The sequence below is a fragment of the Cannabis sativa genome, chromosome 6 (assembly GCF_029168945.1).
Source record: "Cannabis sativa cultivar Pink pepper isolate KNU-18-1 chromosome 6, ASM2916894v1, whole genome shotgun sequence".
NCBI classification, from domain to species: domain Eukaryota; kingdom Viridiplantae; phylum Streptophyta; class Magnoliopsida; order Rosales; family Cannabaceae; genus Cannabis; species Cannabis sativa.
Genome location: NC_083606.1, coordinates 66,698,883 through 66,715,081, shown reverse-complemented (window position 1 = coordinate 66,715,081; position 16,199 = coordinate 66,698,883). Strand labels below are relative to the sequence as shown.

Sequence of the window (16,199 nt, the reverse complement as noted above, 5' to 3'; positions counted from 1 at the left end):
AAGTTATAGTTTGATGGAAACTTTTATTTATTGTTTTTATATTGACAATTAGCTGGGGGCATTCGAACATGTGATCTTTTGTGAAGAGAGGTGTAAATTATTATATTATGTCTATAATCACAAGTATTCTATTTATTTATTATTATTTCATTTATATTAATGACCCTTATCACAATTATTTCTAAGTCTCTCAAATAAAGTAGTTCGAATTTCATGTACCAAGAATGTGCAATTATCATCATTACAAGAACAAGATCGAACAATTTTCAATATATAATTTTTCAGGTAGTTTCGGATCAAAGACTAAAATTAATAATCATTGACATAGTCATTTTATTGGAGTTTATGCAGAAAGCATCCTTTATTATAGTAATAGAATATGTCTATTATTTAATTATTTATTTTAGAAGGGAGTTTTATATTCGAAGACTATCCATGATTGACTTCACACAAAGGTTGTTACTCTGTTGAAGTTGCATATAATCCTTATATTTCATCCCAACAAATGCTGGTGATTGGCTTTCAACCAGCTTTGATGCTGGGCTCACAACTGCCTCAAGTGCTGGTCCATTTGCTATGCCTACTGAAATTCTTGTCTCATTGTTATTCACTATGGCTCGATGAACAACACTCTTGTACTTCCCATTACTCAATATCTATATCACAAAACAAACACATTCAAAATTAAAAAACATACCAAAATAAAAAGTTCTCAAAACTATAGCTAATAGAGTGAATAGTTATTTGGATGTGTACATATTTAATCAAAATACATATTTTGTACTATATATTTGTACAAAAATACTTAAAAGGAACGAGTAGTGTCTGGTACTATCTAAATGTGTTATATAACTATTAGTGTAATTATATATCGGGTCCCACATAATTTATAATAACTGATATGAAATATAACTTACCATTTACAAGGCATCACCTATAAATATTGTTAAGCATCACTGATACTTATTAACAATACTCAATTATCTTAAAATTTGAAATTGTGCCTATTCCGTATCATATGAACTCAAATTTAATTTAATAAAATTTATTCACTATAAGTGCATTAAGTTATATATATAATTAAGTAATCAATGATTAAATTTATGTGACTAAACAATTTTGTTTTGATGAAACTTATGTCTAGACTCTAGAATAACAAATATGTATGATTTTAAGTATAATCAGATATATAAATGATGAGTATTCATAAAACATATAAAAATAAGGAGTACTTTGTATTTGGACAAAACACAAGATATCAAATAAATATTTAGGGAATGTAATTTATACCTCAAGGTGGTCTCCTGTGTTGACCAAGAAGGAATTGGGAATGGGATTGACATTGAGCCAATTACCCTTATGTTGAATTTGAAGTCCACCAATTCCATTTTGAATAAGAAGGGTCAAGAGGCCATGGTCTGAATGAGGTGGCATTCCCATTGTAAGCTCAGGCTGAGGACATGGTGGGTATAGGTTTGCTACAAATACTTGTAAACCTGAATCCAAATTCAGTGTTTTGTATATGTAATTCTCTTCTAACTCTAAACTCTTTGATATCCCTTCAAGTATCATCACAGCCACTTCCCTTGTTTTCTTCAGGTACTCTAATGCAATCTCACTTCATGACCAACACACAAATAATTATGTTATAAAATCAAATTCTTTATCTGAAATTTGGGACTTCAAATTATAAAAGAGAAATTTGATAAAATATACTTAAAAATTTAGACTATTCTTTTAATATACCACCTTTGAATAAATACTCTAAATATTCTCCAAACACCCTAAAATCCCAAAATTACCCTTACAATTTCAAAAACTCTCTTCTCCCACTCTCTCTGTCTAACTTTCCCCCTCTCTCTCTGTTATTCCCATCCAGCCCCAAACCTTTCAAGCCCCTGTTCACGAGCTCCGACCGACCAAGACGACCCACGACCGAGAAGACCCATGACGACTCGCGATGACCCACGACGACCCACGAGAAGCACCCAAGACAACCCACGACCACCGCATTTTTTTTCTGGTTTCTGACTCATCTAGCGCTTGTTTTCTGCATTTTTTTTCTGGTTTTTGACGATGTCGCGAAACATCGCTAGATGTCGCGAAACATCGCGAAATCTTGAAACATCTCTATATGTCTCCAATTCACAACAATGCTTGTTTTCTGCATTTTTTTTTTCTAATTTTTTGACGATGTCGCGAACATCGCTAGATGTCGCAAAACATAGCGAAATCATGAAAACATCTCTAAATGTCTCCAATTCACAACATCGCGAAACACATCGCAAAATATCGCAAAATATCGCTAAACATCGCTAAATATCGCAAATCATCACTAAACTTCATCCCTGACCTCAGATTTGTTCTATCATTGCAAATACATCGTTAAATATCGTAAAATATCACAAAAAATGAGAGAAGTTTTTTTGAAATGTAAGGCGGCCGACAACACTAGCTCCGGTGATGGGTCGTTCGACTGGTAGAGTGTGCGTGTGTGTGGTGTGAGTATCGTAGAGAGAGAGAGAGAGAGAGAGAGAGAGAGAGAGAGAGAGAGAGAGAGAGAGAGAGAGAGAGAGAGAGAGAGAGAGAGAGAGAGAGAGAGAGAGAGAGAGAGAGAGAGAGAGAGAGAGAGAGAGAGAGAGAGAGAGAGAGAGAGAGAGAGAGAGAGAGAGAGAGAGAGAGAGAGAGAGAGAGAGAGAGAGAGAGAGAGAGAGAGAGAGAGAGAGAGAGAGAGATGGATGTTTGGTTTTTATTTGTTTAGGGGTAAAATTGGATGAGAAAAATGGTATAAGTATATTTTGCATGATACAAAATATGCTAGCATATTTTTAGTGAATAAATTAATTTTAAGCATATAATATCAAATTTCCATTATAAAATAAATACACTAACCCTACTTATTAAAGAGAAGAATTTGCGTACTAAACTTAATTAAGAAAGTTATTAACAAGATACTGTCATTATTTTTACACTGAATTGATGAAATTTATTGTTCCAGTATGCGTGGAATATGATTGATGGTATGTATGGGCTTGTTTGGAACGTCGTATTAGGTCATATTGAATTGTATTGTATTATATTATTAAATTATATTATATATCATATTTTTATATAATATTATGTTAAACTTTAATTTATAATAAAAGATTATATATTTAGGTGTTTATAGAAGTTAATACCACATATAGTTTTATATAAAAATATTGCATAAAATACAATTTAATATAATACTATACAATAATTGATCAAGGTAATACATTTGAACTATAATATTAAGAAAAAAAAATTAGGAAAAGAATTATTCTTCGGACTGTGGATAATTAATGACCCAAATACATTCACAAATATTTATTTTTAAAAAAAACTTAACAAATGATGAAATGTAATAAATTAATTAATGAAAATTATAAAAAATTATATATTACATATCAAATTTATATAAAAACCCAATATTTTTTATGTGAAATTATTTATAGCAAGGAGGTTATGGAGAGGTCTAAGGTTCATATTGGTTATGAGGGATATTTTTCGGTTGATGGCCGTGGTCATAGTGGATGTGTGACGATGTTTTGGAAGGCCAATGATGGAGCTGAGATACTTGGTTTATTGAACAATCATATTTTCTTGGTTGTTACGGTTGGGAGTATGTTGGAGTGGTGGCTTACGGGTATTTATGGTGAGCCTAATAATCGAAGCTTTAGACAGAAAACGTGGGACTTGGTTTGTAGTATTAAGAATAGTTTTCAACTTCTTTGGTGTTTTATTGGTGGCGTTAATAATGTGGCAAGTAATGATGAGAAGATAGGAGATCAGGTGTATCCTAATTGGTTGTTGAAGGAGTTTCAGGAAATGCTTTTGTGGGTTGGCTGATTTTGAGCTAACTAGGTACCCATTTAATTTGGAGCGGGGTAGGGGAAATAATTATGGATAGAGGCTCGTCTTGAAAAAGCTCTTGTTTTACATGCTTGGTTGGACATGTTTAAAGAAGCTTGTCTTATTAATCTCGAGATGTCTTCATCAGATCATTATCTAATTTTATTGCCACCAATGGTGGAGTTATTTGTTCCTTCCAACAAGCAGATTAAGTATGAGAGTTTATGGTTGCGTTAACCAATGTGTGAGCAGTTGTTCGGAGTGTTTGGAAAGACAATTATCAAGCAAACTTGTTTGAGAAAATTGATAAGTTTGGGAAGGTCTTGGTCGGTTGGGGAAAGAGTATCACATGCTATTTTAAAGACAAATTGAAGCAAAGTAAGCTTCGAATGAAACAACTCTGATATGAGCAAGGTGAGGATTTTTGAGATTTTAACTCAGAAAGAGGTGTTTTGGAAGCAATGGGTTAAGCAATTTTGGTTGAGAGAAAGGGATAAAATAGTCGTTATCTTCACGCGGTGGCTAGTGCATGGAAACAAACAAATAGAATTTTAAGGCTCTGGGATGATAGTGGTGCCTGGGTCACGTGAGATGATGTGCTTTCGCAACTTATGAAAGATTATTTTCAAAATCGTTTTAAAGCTTATGAGGCAGAATTAGGTGTTCTATTTAATGATATTCAAGCTTCGGTTACTCCAGCTCAAAATGATAATTTTCTTTGTCCTATGTATGTAGAGGAGGTTCATAAGGCACTTTTTCAAATACATCATAATAAGGCTCATAGCCCGGTTGATATGAGTCCAGGTTTTTATCAAAAATTATGGGATATTGTGGGGGTAGAGGTGGTGGTGGTGGTTGAAAAGTTGTTTCTTCAGGTGTGTTTCCCATGGGTCTTAGTGATACCAATATTGTTCTTATTCCCCCCCCCCCCCCCCCATCCAAAAAAAGTAAGAACCCTACAACGATGGGTGAGTTGAGGCTAATCTTTTTGTGTAATGTGGTGTATAAAATTATTTTGAAGGTTTTGACTAATTAATTGAAGGTGGTTTTGCCTCAAGTAATTTTTGATACTCAGAGTGATTTATTTATTCCAGGGTGATTGATTTCAGATCATATTATGGTGGCCTTTGAGATTATGCATTACTTGAAGTGCAAGGTTTCTAGGAAGGAAGGGGTCTTGACTTTGAAGCTTGATACGAGCAAAGTGTATTACCATGTGGAATGACATTACATTCGTGCTATATTAAAGATATTTAACTTTTCCAATTGGTGGGTGCAGTTAGTTTCTGGTTGTTTATCCTTAGTTTAGTAATCGTGCATGGTAGTCATCAAGTTAGTCCCATGATTCCTACTCGAGGGATTAGGCAGGGTAATCCATTGTCACCTTAATTGTTTTTTTATTTGTGTTGAGAGATTTTTAGCCTTGATTCTAAGATATGAGCGCCATCTACTTATTAGGGGGTCTCGTGTCGCTAGGGGGACTCCATCTGTCTCTCATATGCTATTTGCTAATGATATCTATTAATTTGTTTGTTCAAGTTGATAATGGTGGAGCTCAAAGGGTGGTTGAGCTGTTGCACAATTTTGAATGGGTGTCGAGTCAGAAGATTAATTTGAACAAATCAACTGCTTTCTTTAGTTGCAATGTGTTGAGTAGTGTTTGTTAGTCTGTTTGTATGTATTTAGGCCTACCAAGTACGATTGGGAGGAACAAGTCAACTGTGTTGGGTTTCATGAAAGAGAAAATGAGGAAATGTATTTTGTGTTGGGATGGAAAGCTTCTATCTCGTGCAGACAAGGGATGGTTCAAAATGTGACATAGAGTCTTCCCACTTATGCCATGAGTGTGTTTCTTTTGCCAGTGTGGATTTGCCATGACCTTGAGCAACTTATGGCTAATTTTTGGTGGAACATCTACTAATTCTCGTCATGGTATTTTTTGAATGAGTTAGGATAGGATGTTGCACAGTAAAGAGGTTGTGGATTTAGGTTTTTGGTCGCTTTGGGATTTTAATTTGGATGTGTTAGGAAAACAAGCATGGAGATTTATTACTAACCCCAACTCGATGGTTTCTCAGATCTACAAGGCTTGCTACATTAAGAATGAATATTTTCTCACTGCTCAACTTGGGAGCAATCCAAGTTTTATTTGGTAGAGTCTTTTGAAGACCGAGAAGTTACTTCGCAAATGGGCTAAGAAGGGTATTGATGATGGTGCAAGTACTTATACTTTCAAAGATCCTTCGCTTCTTGTAAAAAAACAATCCAAGACTTTCTAGTGGTGGCTTAGTTAATGAAAAGGTTAGCAGTATTATTAGGGAACAAGCTTGGGATTGTGATGTTGTTAAGGACCTTTTTTTCTAAAATAAAGGCAACCATTTCTCTTAGTATTCCTATGTCTAATTCAGTTATGGAAGATTATTGGTTTTGAGAGTTTGAGAAAATTGATGATTACGCACTGTGAAGATCTCGTTCAAAATTTTACAAGAGGAGAGGGATGGAAGGGTGGATCAAGATGTGATGGGGTTTTGGAAGCTGCATTTACCACCTAAGGTGAAGAAATTTGTGTAGGGACCATAAATGGGTGCATTACAACTAGATTCCAATTGAAGTCGAAGCACATAGAGGTGTCATTGTTGTGTCCAGTGTGTCATTTGGCAAAAGAGTCCATCTTGTATTATTTGGTTACTTGTCAATTTGTTCTGAGTTGTTGGCGTGTGGTTGGGTTAGCCTTGGTTCCTTTTGTTGATGGCTCTTTTGGGGATTAGGTCATGACTTTAATTACTCTGTTTGATGAGGGGGGATGTAGTTGGTAATCATGTTGTGTTGGGTGATTTGGTATATGCATAACTAACTTTTGTAGAAGGCAAAGAAGAATGTGGTGGAGAATGTTGTTAATTTAGCTCAGGTCACTCTTGATCAATGGAAAAATGCTCAAGATAATAGTTTTCTTTTTCTTTCGGTGGATGCTTGGTGTCTTTCAGATGGGATTGAGATTTGGTCTAAACTAAATGTTGATAAACTCAAGGTAAATAGACAAAAAGTATGGGTTTAGTGGAGTGATTAGACATCCCCACAGCCATGTGATGACTGGTATATCAGAATTAAAGGTGAATGTTGTGCTAGCTGAAGTTGCTGAAGCTATATCTCTAAAGGAAGTATTTTTGTGGCTGAAGAGAGATTTTTCAATAGTCAAAAGTGTTGAGACCGATTGCTTGGAGTTAGTCTAAGCAATCCATAGTAGTCCTAAGGTGATGCTTTCTACATTTGGAGGTGTTGTAAGATTGTGTTAATTCCATTTTTGGCATATTTAATTGACAAAAATATTTTATTATTCTTTGTATAATTTCGGGTGGTATACTTTAATATGGTTTCCTATTTGGTGTATTCAAACTTGGAAGGAAAGTTGTCTAGCTTTCCTATTTTTGGAAAAAAGGTAAAAATGGTAAGTTTGGTTACCCATTTCATTTTTATCTAACCAGCTGTGTAATCTGATCTTGTGTTGAGTTTCCCATTTTCTTAGATCAAGTTTCTTGAAGAGAAAAGCGGAGCTAAACTTTCCTTTTCTATAAAAGGAAAGTTGTAGTTATTGCCCACGATTCTGTAGGTACAGAAACGGAAATTCCTGGACTGATTGAAGAAATATTTTAGGGAAGTTTCTAGTGGGCTGAGGTCTTGTTCAGACCGAATGTAAGCTGTCTATAAGATGTATATTCATTATAAATACATCTTATAGCAGCTAGGTTTTGTATGTCTTTCACACACTTAGAATTGTATTCATATCTTAAGGAAAGAGTGTCTTTGTTTTGTTATCTCTTTCATTCACTTTCAAATCTTAAGGAAAGAGTGTATTTGTTATGTAGAGAAGAGTTGTTCTACTCTTACTCTGTTTATTTGTTGTTTGTATTGTCTTGAGTCTGTATTCAAGTCTACAACGAAGAAGAACATCAGTGCACCTTCGGGAGAAGGGTATTTACAAGCTTTCGGGAGATTGCTTTTGAAGTCTTGCATCGGGAGGATACAAGCACACCTTCGGGAGAAGGGTTTTACAAGCTTTCGGGAGATTGCTTTTGAAGTCTTGCATCGGGATGATACAAGAACACAACCTTCGGGAGATGGTTGTATAGGCTTTCGGGAGATAGCCTTTAAGCCTTGAATCGGGAGGATTCAAGCACTCTTCAAGTTGATCGAAGGGAGTTCGAGCTCTTGGAGTTTTATCAAGATTCGGTTAGTAGGTGGAATACATCAAGCTTGCGGCATACAATAAGAGGGAGTCTATTAATGCATAAGTCAATTACTTTGTATTTTTGATACCGATCTAATGAATCTTATCTCTGGGCGTGGCCCCGTGGACTAGTAACAATCTGAAAGGATTGTTGAAACCACGTACAAAAATCTTGTGTGTTTTTCTGAATTTCTCTGGAGTTACAGAGTTGTATTCTGTAACTACGGAAAAACTGTTTTCAGTACCAGTTTCATTATTCCGCATTTAATTAATCACTTAATTAAATAATCAAACTGGGAATATTAAAACACGGAATTTCAAATTGCAAACATCTTTTGAATTCTTTAAATAATATTGTGTTATATTTTGTCCAATAATATGCTAATCGAGTTGCTCCTCAAATTGCAAGAGCTTCTCGTTTAAATGCTGATTGTATTTTTTATTTTTTGGGCTCTAATATCACGATTGATGTTCTTGTCATTGTTGAAACCAAAATGGTCTAGTTGAATGAAATTTTTCAATTAAAAAAGGCAAATATAAAAATTTGTAATTACTATTTTACCTCTATGTATTTTTGTATTTTTCCAAAGCTTATATCTTTTAGGATAATGCTTCAGTAGAAGTATTATATTAAAAATGATTTTATATAAATCTTCTCTCTTTTCTCTTCTCTCTCTCTCTCTCTCTCTCTCTCTCTCTCTCTCTCTCTCTCTCTCTCTCTCTCTCTCTCTCTCTCTCTCTCTCTCTCTCTCTCTCTCTCTAAAAGTTCCTAAAAGTTGCTCCTTAAAGAACCCAAAAATATAATTATTTTAGAAAAAAAAAAAATAGAATTTGAGACTCAAAAGTTCGTCAAAGAACAATGCAAAAAAAGTTTGTGTACATTTTTATCCTCTAAAATCATATCTACCAAAAAAGCTTTTAGTGGATATGATCTCAGAAGAAAGAGATATTTTTAGTGGATATTGACAAATAATTATATTAAAAAATAAAAAATTAATATTAAATATGCACATAAAATGAAATAATGACACATATTTAAAAAATTATTTCATTTAAAATCATTTTTAATTCTAATGAAGCATGATTCATTACGGCATGTTTAATGTGGTAGTTTGAGAAAAAGCTGGTTAGAGTGTGGGGTCAAAGGTGGATGAGGTGGAGGAGTAATTAAATCGCAAATTTAAAAGAAAAAGTTAAAAAATAGTATATAAAGTAATTTTCTAATATTAAATAGACTTACAATAACAATTATAAAAGTTATGATCTCAGTTTTACACTCTATTACGATCCATTAAGGTAAATTAATTCCGTATATTAATTTGAAGTAAAAGTTGATTAAAAAAAAAAACAAAAAAAGTTGATTTGACAAATATCTTATTTCCCATTAAAGCCACTTTTGCAAACATTTCCATCCAATATGACATAATTACTCAAACAAAATAATAATTAAATAGCTGTGTAGGCCAACTTTAATTATTTTTAAATTTCAAGTTTTAAATTTTTAAAATACTTAAATGATCTAAGTACTAATAAAAATCATCATAAAATAAAATTTAATTTTAATTTCTTTATGAAAATCAGAGATGCACTCATGTATCACTTTTTGAGTTGTAATCCAAATACCCCTAAATATAAGTGTAGAATTATTCTGAATGATTATTTAATAATAGAATAAATATGGTTTATCTCACCCAGATTATTAATTGTAGAGTTTTATTTTTGAATTTTTTTCAAAACTATAATGGAAAGATGACTTGAAAATTTTAGGGTTAATCTTGTTCAGATGGGTGGGAAGAATAGAACGATATAATTTTGGTGGAAGGAAACCTATACTATCTGACTCTAATAGTTTTATGAATAATAATAATATTAACATAATAACAATAATAATATGATAAATTATTAAATAAACAAATATCTAACTTTTAAATTTAAATTGTAAGCTCTCAATCTCGTAACTTTAGGGATTAGTTTTGACCTAGAAAAATTACGAATTATGATATAGCTATTTCTACAAAATTTATAGATCTTTGAATTATCTTTCCAACGTCACTGGAATCACCTCAATCAGAGTTATAAAACTCCAGATATAGTTGTTTTAGTAAAACAGTTTCTAAACCTGCGAATTTCTCTAAACTTACGAATTTTCTCACATTAATTAAATAATAATATTATTTAATACCACTTATACCATTATTTAAATCAAATAAATATATTATAAAGAAAATCTAGTGGACTTTCATATCGGGCTTTAATTAAACGATTACGTACTTATAAAAATACCATAATATTTTACTTTCGTATAGTTAATACAACTTTAACTCTCTTTAGAAAATTGGTACAACTACTCTAAGTAATAGTCTCTACTCACTAACAACACAAATAAATGAGATAATTATCCTCGCACCATTAATATCCCAAAAAAAAATTAAATACTATTTTAATCTTGATATTACATTCTACCCTCCTTAAAAGAAATTTTGTCCTCGAAATTTAACTTTCCAAGCACCCAGGGTATTGTGTCTTCTACCTACCACATTACCTCCTCTTCTACCACATGAACCCAATAGTCATGTATGTAACGTTTGTCTTATCGATAAAATTATAACACATTTAATATACTACTTTATTTAAGAATTGTTATTCTACTATACTTTACTTAAATAAAAAAAAAAAAAAAAACATGCTCCTACAATTGCATGCTCGTGATATTATAAAAGTTTTTCTTCTCTTATGAACATTCTTACATGCCATAATTCAGAATGAACATGTCTCAGTAAAACTGTCATATCTCTTTAAATACTCATCCGATTCTCGCAATCTTTGTGTCTATAGAAAGCTTATTGAATTTCCCATAATTCTTATGAAGAAAGGTTTTACTGAATCGAAATTTATCTATGTCAAAAATTATAATTTCTACGCTGTTTGTTGTAAATCGTTTTTCATATTTTCTATATAAGTTGTCTCAGTAAAATCCAAATATCTCTTTGAATAATGATCCGATTCTAACGATTTTGGTACCGTTGAAAAGATAATTCAATTTTCTAAATGTTGTATGAATAAATCATTCACCAATTACTGATTATTCTAAGTCAAAAATTATTGTTTTATTGTTGTAGTTTGAAATCCATTTGTTTCATGATTTCTAAAAAAAACTGTTTCGGTATAATATCTATATCTCTTACGTTATAACTCCGATTTTAAAGATTTTAGTGTCATTAAAAAGGGAATTCGATTTTCTAAAACTTTTATGAAGAGAGTATTTTTTGATTTGGAATATTTCAGTATCAAAACTTTGTATTTCCGATGTCTCCTGTGATTCGTTACTCCATATTCCTTCTCAGAAATAGTTTCAGTAAAACTATCATAACTCCCTCAGTTTTAATCCATTTTTAATGATTTATATACCGTTAGAAAGATAATTGAATTTCCTATAATTTTTATAAAGGGAACTTTCACTGAATTCGTGTAGTTATTAGTCAAAAATAGTGTTCTTTCTGGTGTACTGTAAGAGTGCGAATTTTAATGTTAGGGCCTTGAGCCATGTATTGTTATAGGTAGTAGTGACGAGATAACAAGTCTTAAGCAGTGGGATTTGAGGTAAGGAAATTAGATAGTTTTGTATGTGTTTATCTGCATAAATTTAAATTCTTTATGTATTAAAATATGATTTATGATTTGTTTTTATGAATATGTATATGATACTGAGAATGTGTGGTATGGACACAATATGAGTTTGTGAATTGATACATAGATTATGGTTGTATGACTTGTATATGTTGTATGTTGTATTTGTATGCTTCAGGTATTGTATGTGGTATGATGTATTTGTATGTTGTCTGTTGTATGTTGTATGCTAACGTCTCAGGTAAAGTGGGGGACCATGGTGGGGTATGATACGGGATAAGGTCGTTGAATGTAGAGATACCCTACCCTGCATTTTACTGAGTCGTGTATGAGATTGTTATGGTGGGTATGATGATACAGTGATGTTACTGTTGAATATAAAGATACCCTATCCTATAACAATGGTAGGGCTGCATAGGCCCATGTTATTATATGGGCAGATTAGGCTCAGGATATTATAGGGTTAGGCTAGGCCCAGGTTATGTAAGTAATGGCTATGATATGCCAATGTTGTGATAATGACATTATTATTTATAGTATTGATATGATTATGTTATGAGTATGATACTGGAGTTATGATCTCTGTATATGTGTACGGTGTGAACAAATAGTATAGACCTATATGATAAAGGTTTCCATATGTACAGTTATTTGGTTATAGTTATAAAAGAGCATGTATGACATTGCTAAAACTTAATAAATATATTAATGGTATGTGTGATATTATATGGTATTGTTTGATAAGCATTTCCTTACTGAGCTTTTACCTCACCCCCTTACTTTCCCCCTACAGGTATTAGACAGGGAAGTATGTATAGTGAGCAGGGTCAGTTCTGGTACGTATACTGTGAGTGGCTATGGACGGGCAAACGATCTAGGACGCCGGTGGTGCCTGTTTTATTTTTAAGCATTTGATAAATCTAAACACAATGGAAATGTATTATTTAAAATTATTTACGTACTGTATCTTGTTTTTTTTTTCAAATGAAAGATCCTTCTCTGTTGCATTTTGATTTTTTTTTTAAAATTCATGTATTTATATTATGTTTACAAAAAGTTATTGTAAACATCTCATGTTCAGTTATATATTTTACTCATTTTTATAAATAATTTATTAATATAATACTATAATGTGACGATATTCAAATTTAACTTTACAGTCATACAAAAAATAATTACAAAAATGAGAGTTTGATATTGAATTATGGGAATTGGGGCTGAACATTTGGACTAGGTTCAATCCAAACCAGACCAGCCCGCCTGAACCCAATCCTCTGAATGCAAAAAAAAAAGTTAGAATCTTATGGGCACTACAAAAAAGGCTACTTTTAATTACAACATAAATTTTTTGTGACTAAATTAATATGAGTTTTAGTTACAACAAAAAGTTACGTGTCACTAAAACATAGTATTGAGATACAAGTTGTCACAAATTTAGTTTTAGTCACAATTATTGTGACTAAAAATACATTTAGTCACAATATATTGTGATTTTTGTGAGTAATACTTTTAGCCATGGACTTTTTAGTCACAACATAAGAATGTTGATTTATAATTAGTCACAACTTTTTCACTTTTAGTCACAAATTTTGTTGTCACTAAAAGTAAAAAAAATTTATAGTGGGGTTGGGTTCAACCTGTCCATCTCACGAGTACGAGTGGGACATGCTTTTTTTAGAGGTAAATGATATGGACTAAACCCATAATGGTTTTTATAAAGATATTGAATTTTGAGAAAAATTTATAATTTTACTGTAATACGGTTTTTTTTATGAAAATACTGGCTTTTTATAAAATAACTTAAAATAACTGTACAATAAAATAGAACAATTAAAAATAACAATAGAACTATTAAAAAACAACCGTGGAACAAACAGTGAAAATTTAACACAGTATATAATATAAAACTTATACAATATTTTTGAAAAAGATATACAATATTTTAAAACAAATTCTGCTCTACAATAAAAATTGCTCATATTTGTATATTTGAAGTTAATAAATTGGATTTCAAATAGTTTAAAGTTGTTAAATAAATTCTCTTCTTGCAACTATACCTATGACACATGGCATATCAAAAGATGAAAACTGAAGGCGATATTTACAATGATTTTTATAGTTCGAGGGAGAGATCGAGACTTTTGCAGCAAAAAAAATAAATTAAAATTCAGAAGCCAAAACTTTTACAAAGGTCATTGTTTAGGGCAAAAAATCTATTTGTACATAATAATAATAATAATAATAATAATAATAATAATAATAATAATCCTACCTGAATCCAGATGGCTTGTGAGGGAAATGATGAGAATGATGAAATTGAACAAGAACCTTAAGATAATCCCTCCAATAGAAAGCTTTCTCTACCAATGCATTGAAGCTTGTACCATACCTAATTGGATCCAAAACATGTTCACCCTTAAACTCAACTTTCTCTTCTTCACTCAGATCAAAGAAACCTCTACACCCTTCTATCACTTCACTCATTAAATTCTCTCTCACACCATGATTGATCACCTATACATATATTCAATAGTCACTAAAATCAGAAATTATAAAAGAAAAATGATGATGAATATGGTTAAGTTTAATTATAATAATTACCATAAAGAAGCCCCAATCTTGACATGCTTTGCCTAGTTCAGCAATGGTTTTGGACCGTTGATCTGGATCACTAGAGGTTAAGAGAGAGAAATCAATAATTGGAATTTGTAGTTGTTGTGAGTGTTCCAGTACTGCTAGTTGATCATTATTTGGGATTGTAATATGAGTTGGTGGAATTGAAGTAAGGTTAGATGATTCAGATAATGATTTGGTTGAGATCATATTTTTGTTATGTGATGATTATCTTAAGTTTCAGAATAGAGAAAATGAAATTATAGTGGAGAGAGATGAAGTGGGATTGTTCTTAACATTTCAGAGTAAATATATATAGAAGAAATAACAATCCTTAAATCCAAATAGTACATACTATACACATCAACTTTTTCTTTTCTTTTCTTTTTTTTTTTATTTCTTTTGTTTCTTTTTCTTTTTTTTTTTAGAGAAATTCTCATTAAAACCTCAGTACCAAACCAGTGGAAAAAACTTCAGTATACAATCAAAATTAGCCACCAAATAAAATGATCATCAAAAGAGAAAACAATACAAGTGCATCATGAGCCACTCTATTAGTTACTTTAGGATAATTGACAAAAGAAATAACAATAAACTTATTACAATAATAATCAATATATGCAACCCAAATTTTAAGATTGATCAATAATACCTTTATTTATAGGTGATAATAGTAACAAATAATTAAATACTATATAAAGCTTGTGTGATCAATAGATTATGTGTCAAATTATCTAAAACTTACAAATCACAGCTAAAACATGTACTACCACATATTATTATTATTATTATTATTATTATTATTATTTTGGATCACCACGTGCTATAGAGTGTAGATAGATATTCAAAGTGGACACAATAACCTGTATTTAATTTTAACCATAAAGTCCCTCAAATAAAATAAAAAAAAATTACAATTGTGTAAATAAATTTGTCTCGATCATAAGCCACTCAGGCTAGTTAGGCCGTAAAAGTAGGCCGGTGGGAAGAAAGAGTGTACATGCTCAAACATGATTAGTTAATACAAAGAGTATTGTTGTTAAGTATTACCACTCAGCGCATCTCCAACCGGACTTCAAAATGTTAAATATAGTGTAGTTTGACACTATATTTACTCTAATGAGACACTAAAATTATACTTATAAATAGTTTTGTCTACAATATCCTTTTTGCTTTTTAAATTTTAATAATTAAATAATACTTTTTAAAAGAAAAAAATAAACAATATATTTATTTAGTATTAAATATTCTTATTATATTAATAAAATAATATAAAATTTAGTGTAATTGTTAGTGTTGTAATTAGAATTGAAAAAAAAAATAGTGTTAAAATAGTAATTTTTTGGTGTTAATTTAATACAAAAGTTAGGTTTTACCGTTATTAGAGATGGCCTTAAAATTGACATCTTAGAGCATTCTAAATGAGAGTTACACGTAGAGTTATTTTTGCCACATATGCAATATGGTTATCAATTTCAAATCAATTTTATCAACAATCATGTGTCATTACTTTATCAAAACTACTTTATAGTATTATTTTTATATTCTATATAGTATTTAATAAAATTTAATTATTTCAATAGTAGCATGTGAGACCATAGTGAGTAACTTTTCAAATTGTTAACTATTACAATAATTTTGATTAGGGGTGTGCGTCGATCAATTTGGTCTGTTTATAGTACATTTTATTCAATTCATTGTAAAGATCGTTATAAAAATTTAAGTAGAACTCGCATAATTAAGAAAAAAGAAAATAATAACTCATCTAATGAAATTAGTCGGGTTAATCTGTCTAAACCGACCACTAATATTATTGTTTTTTTATTATTTTTACATTTAATTGTTATGTTTTAGTTAATTT

The 16,199-nt window shown here is 31.2% G+C and overlaps 1 protein-coding gene across 1 annotated transcript; it reads right to left on the bottom strand.

Annotated features, from left to right (window-relative positions):
* Positions 1 to 241: 241 nt before the first annotated feature.
* LOC115725610 (2-oxoglutarate-dependent dioxygenase 19) lies at positions 242 to 15,060 on the bottom strand. The gene is made up of 4 exons (XM_030655194.2): positions 14,327 to 15,060; positions 13,998 to 14,239; positions 1,291 to 1,618; positions 242 to 656 (listed from the first exon to the last, which is right to left on the bottom strand). The coding sequence occupies exons 1-4, from the start codon at positions 14,546 to 14,548 to the stop codon at positions 417 to 419; spliced, it is 1,032 nt and encodes a 343-aa protein (XP_030511054.2). The 5' UTR covers positions 14,549 to 15,060; the 3' UTR covers positions 242 to 416.
* Positions 15,061 to 16,199: the final 1,139 nt, after the last annotated feature.

Bases quoted from the DNA above. Each gene is read 5' to 3' on its own strand.
- LOC115725610 (XM_030655194.2), bottom strand. From the start codon at position 14,548: ATGATCTCAACCAAATCATTATCTGAATCATCTAACCTTACTTCAATT. The intron at 14,240-14,326 runs GTAATTATTATA...ATATATGTATAG, and splicing joins AAGATTGGGGCTTCTTTATG to GTGATCAATCATGGTGTGAG. The intron at 1,619-13,997 runs GTAGGATTATTA...TTGGTCATGAAG, and splicing joins CACAAGCCATCTGGATTCAG to TGAGATTGCATTAGAGTACC.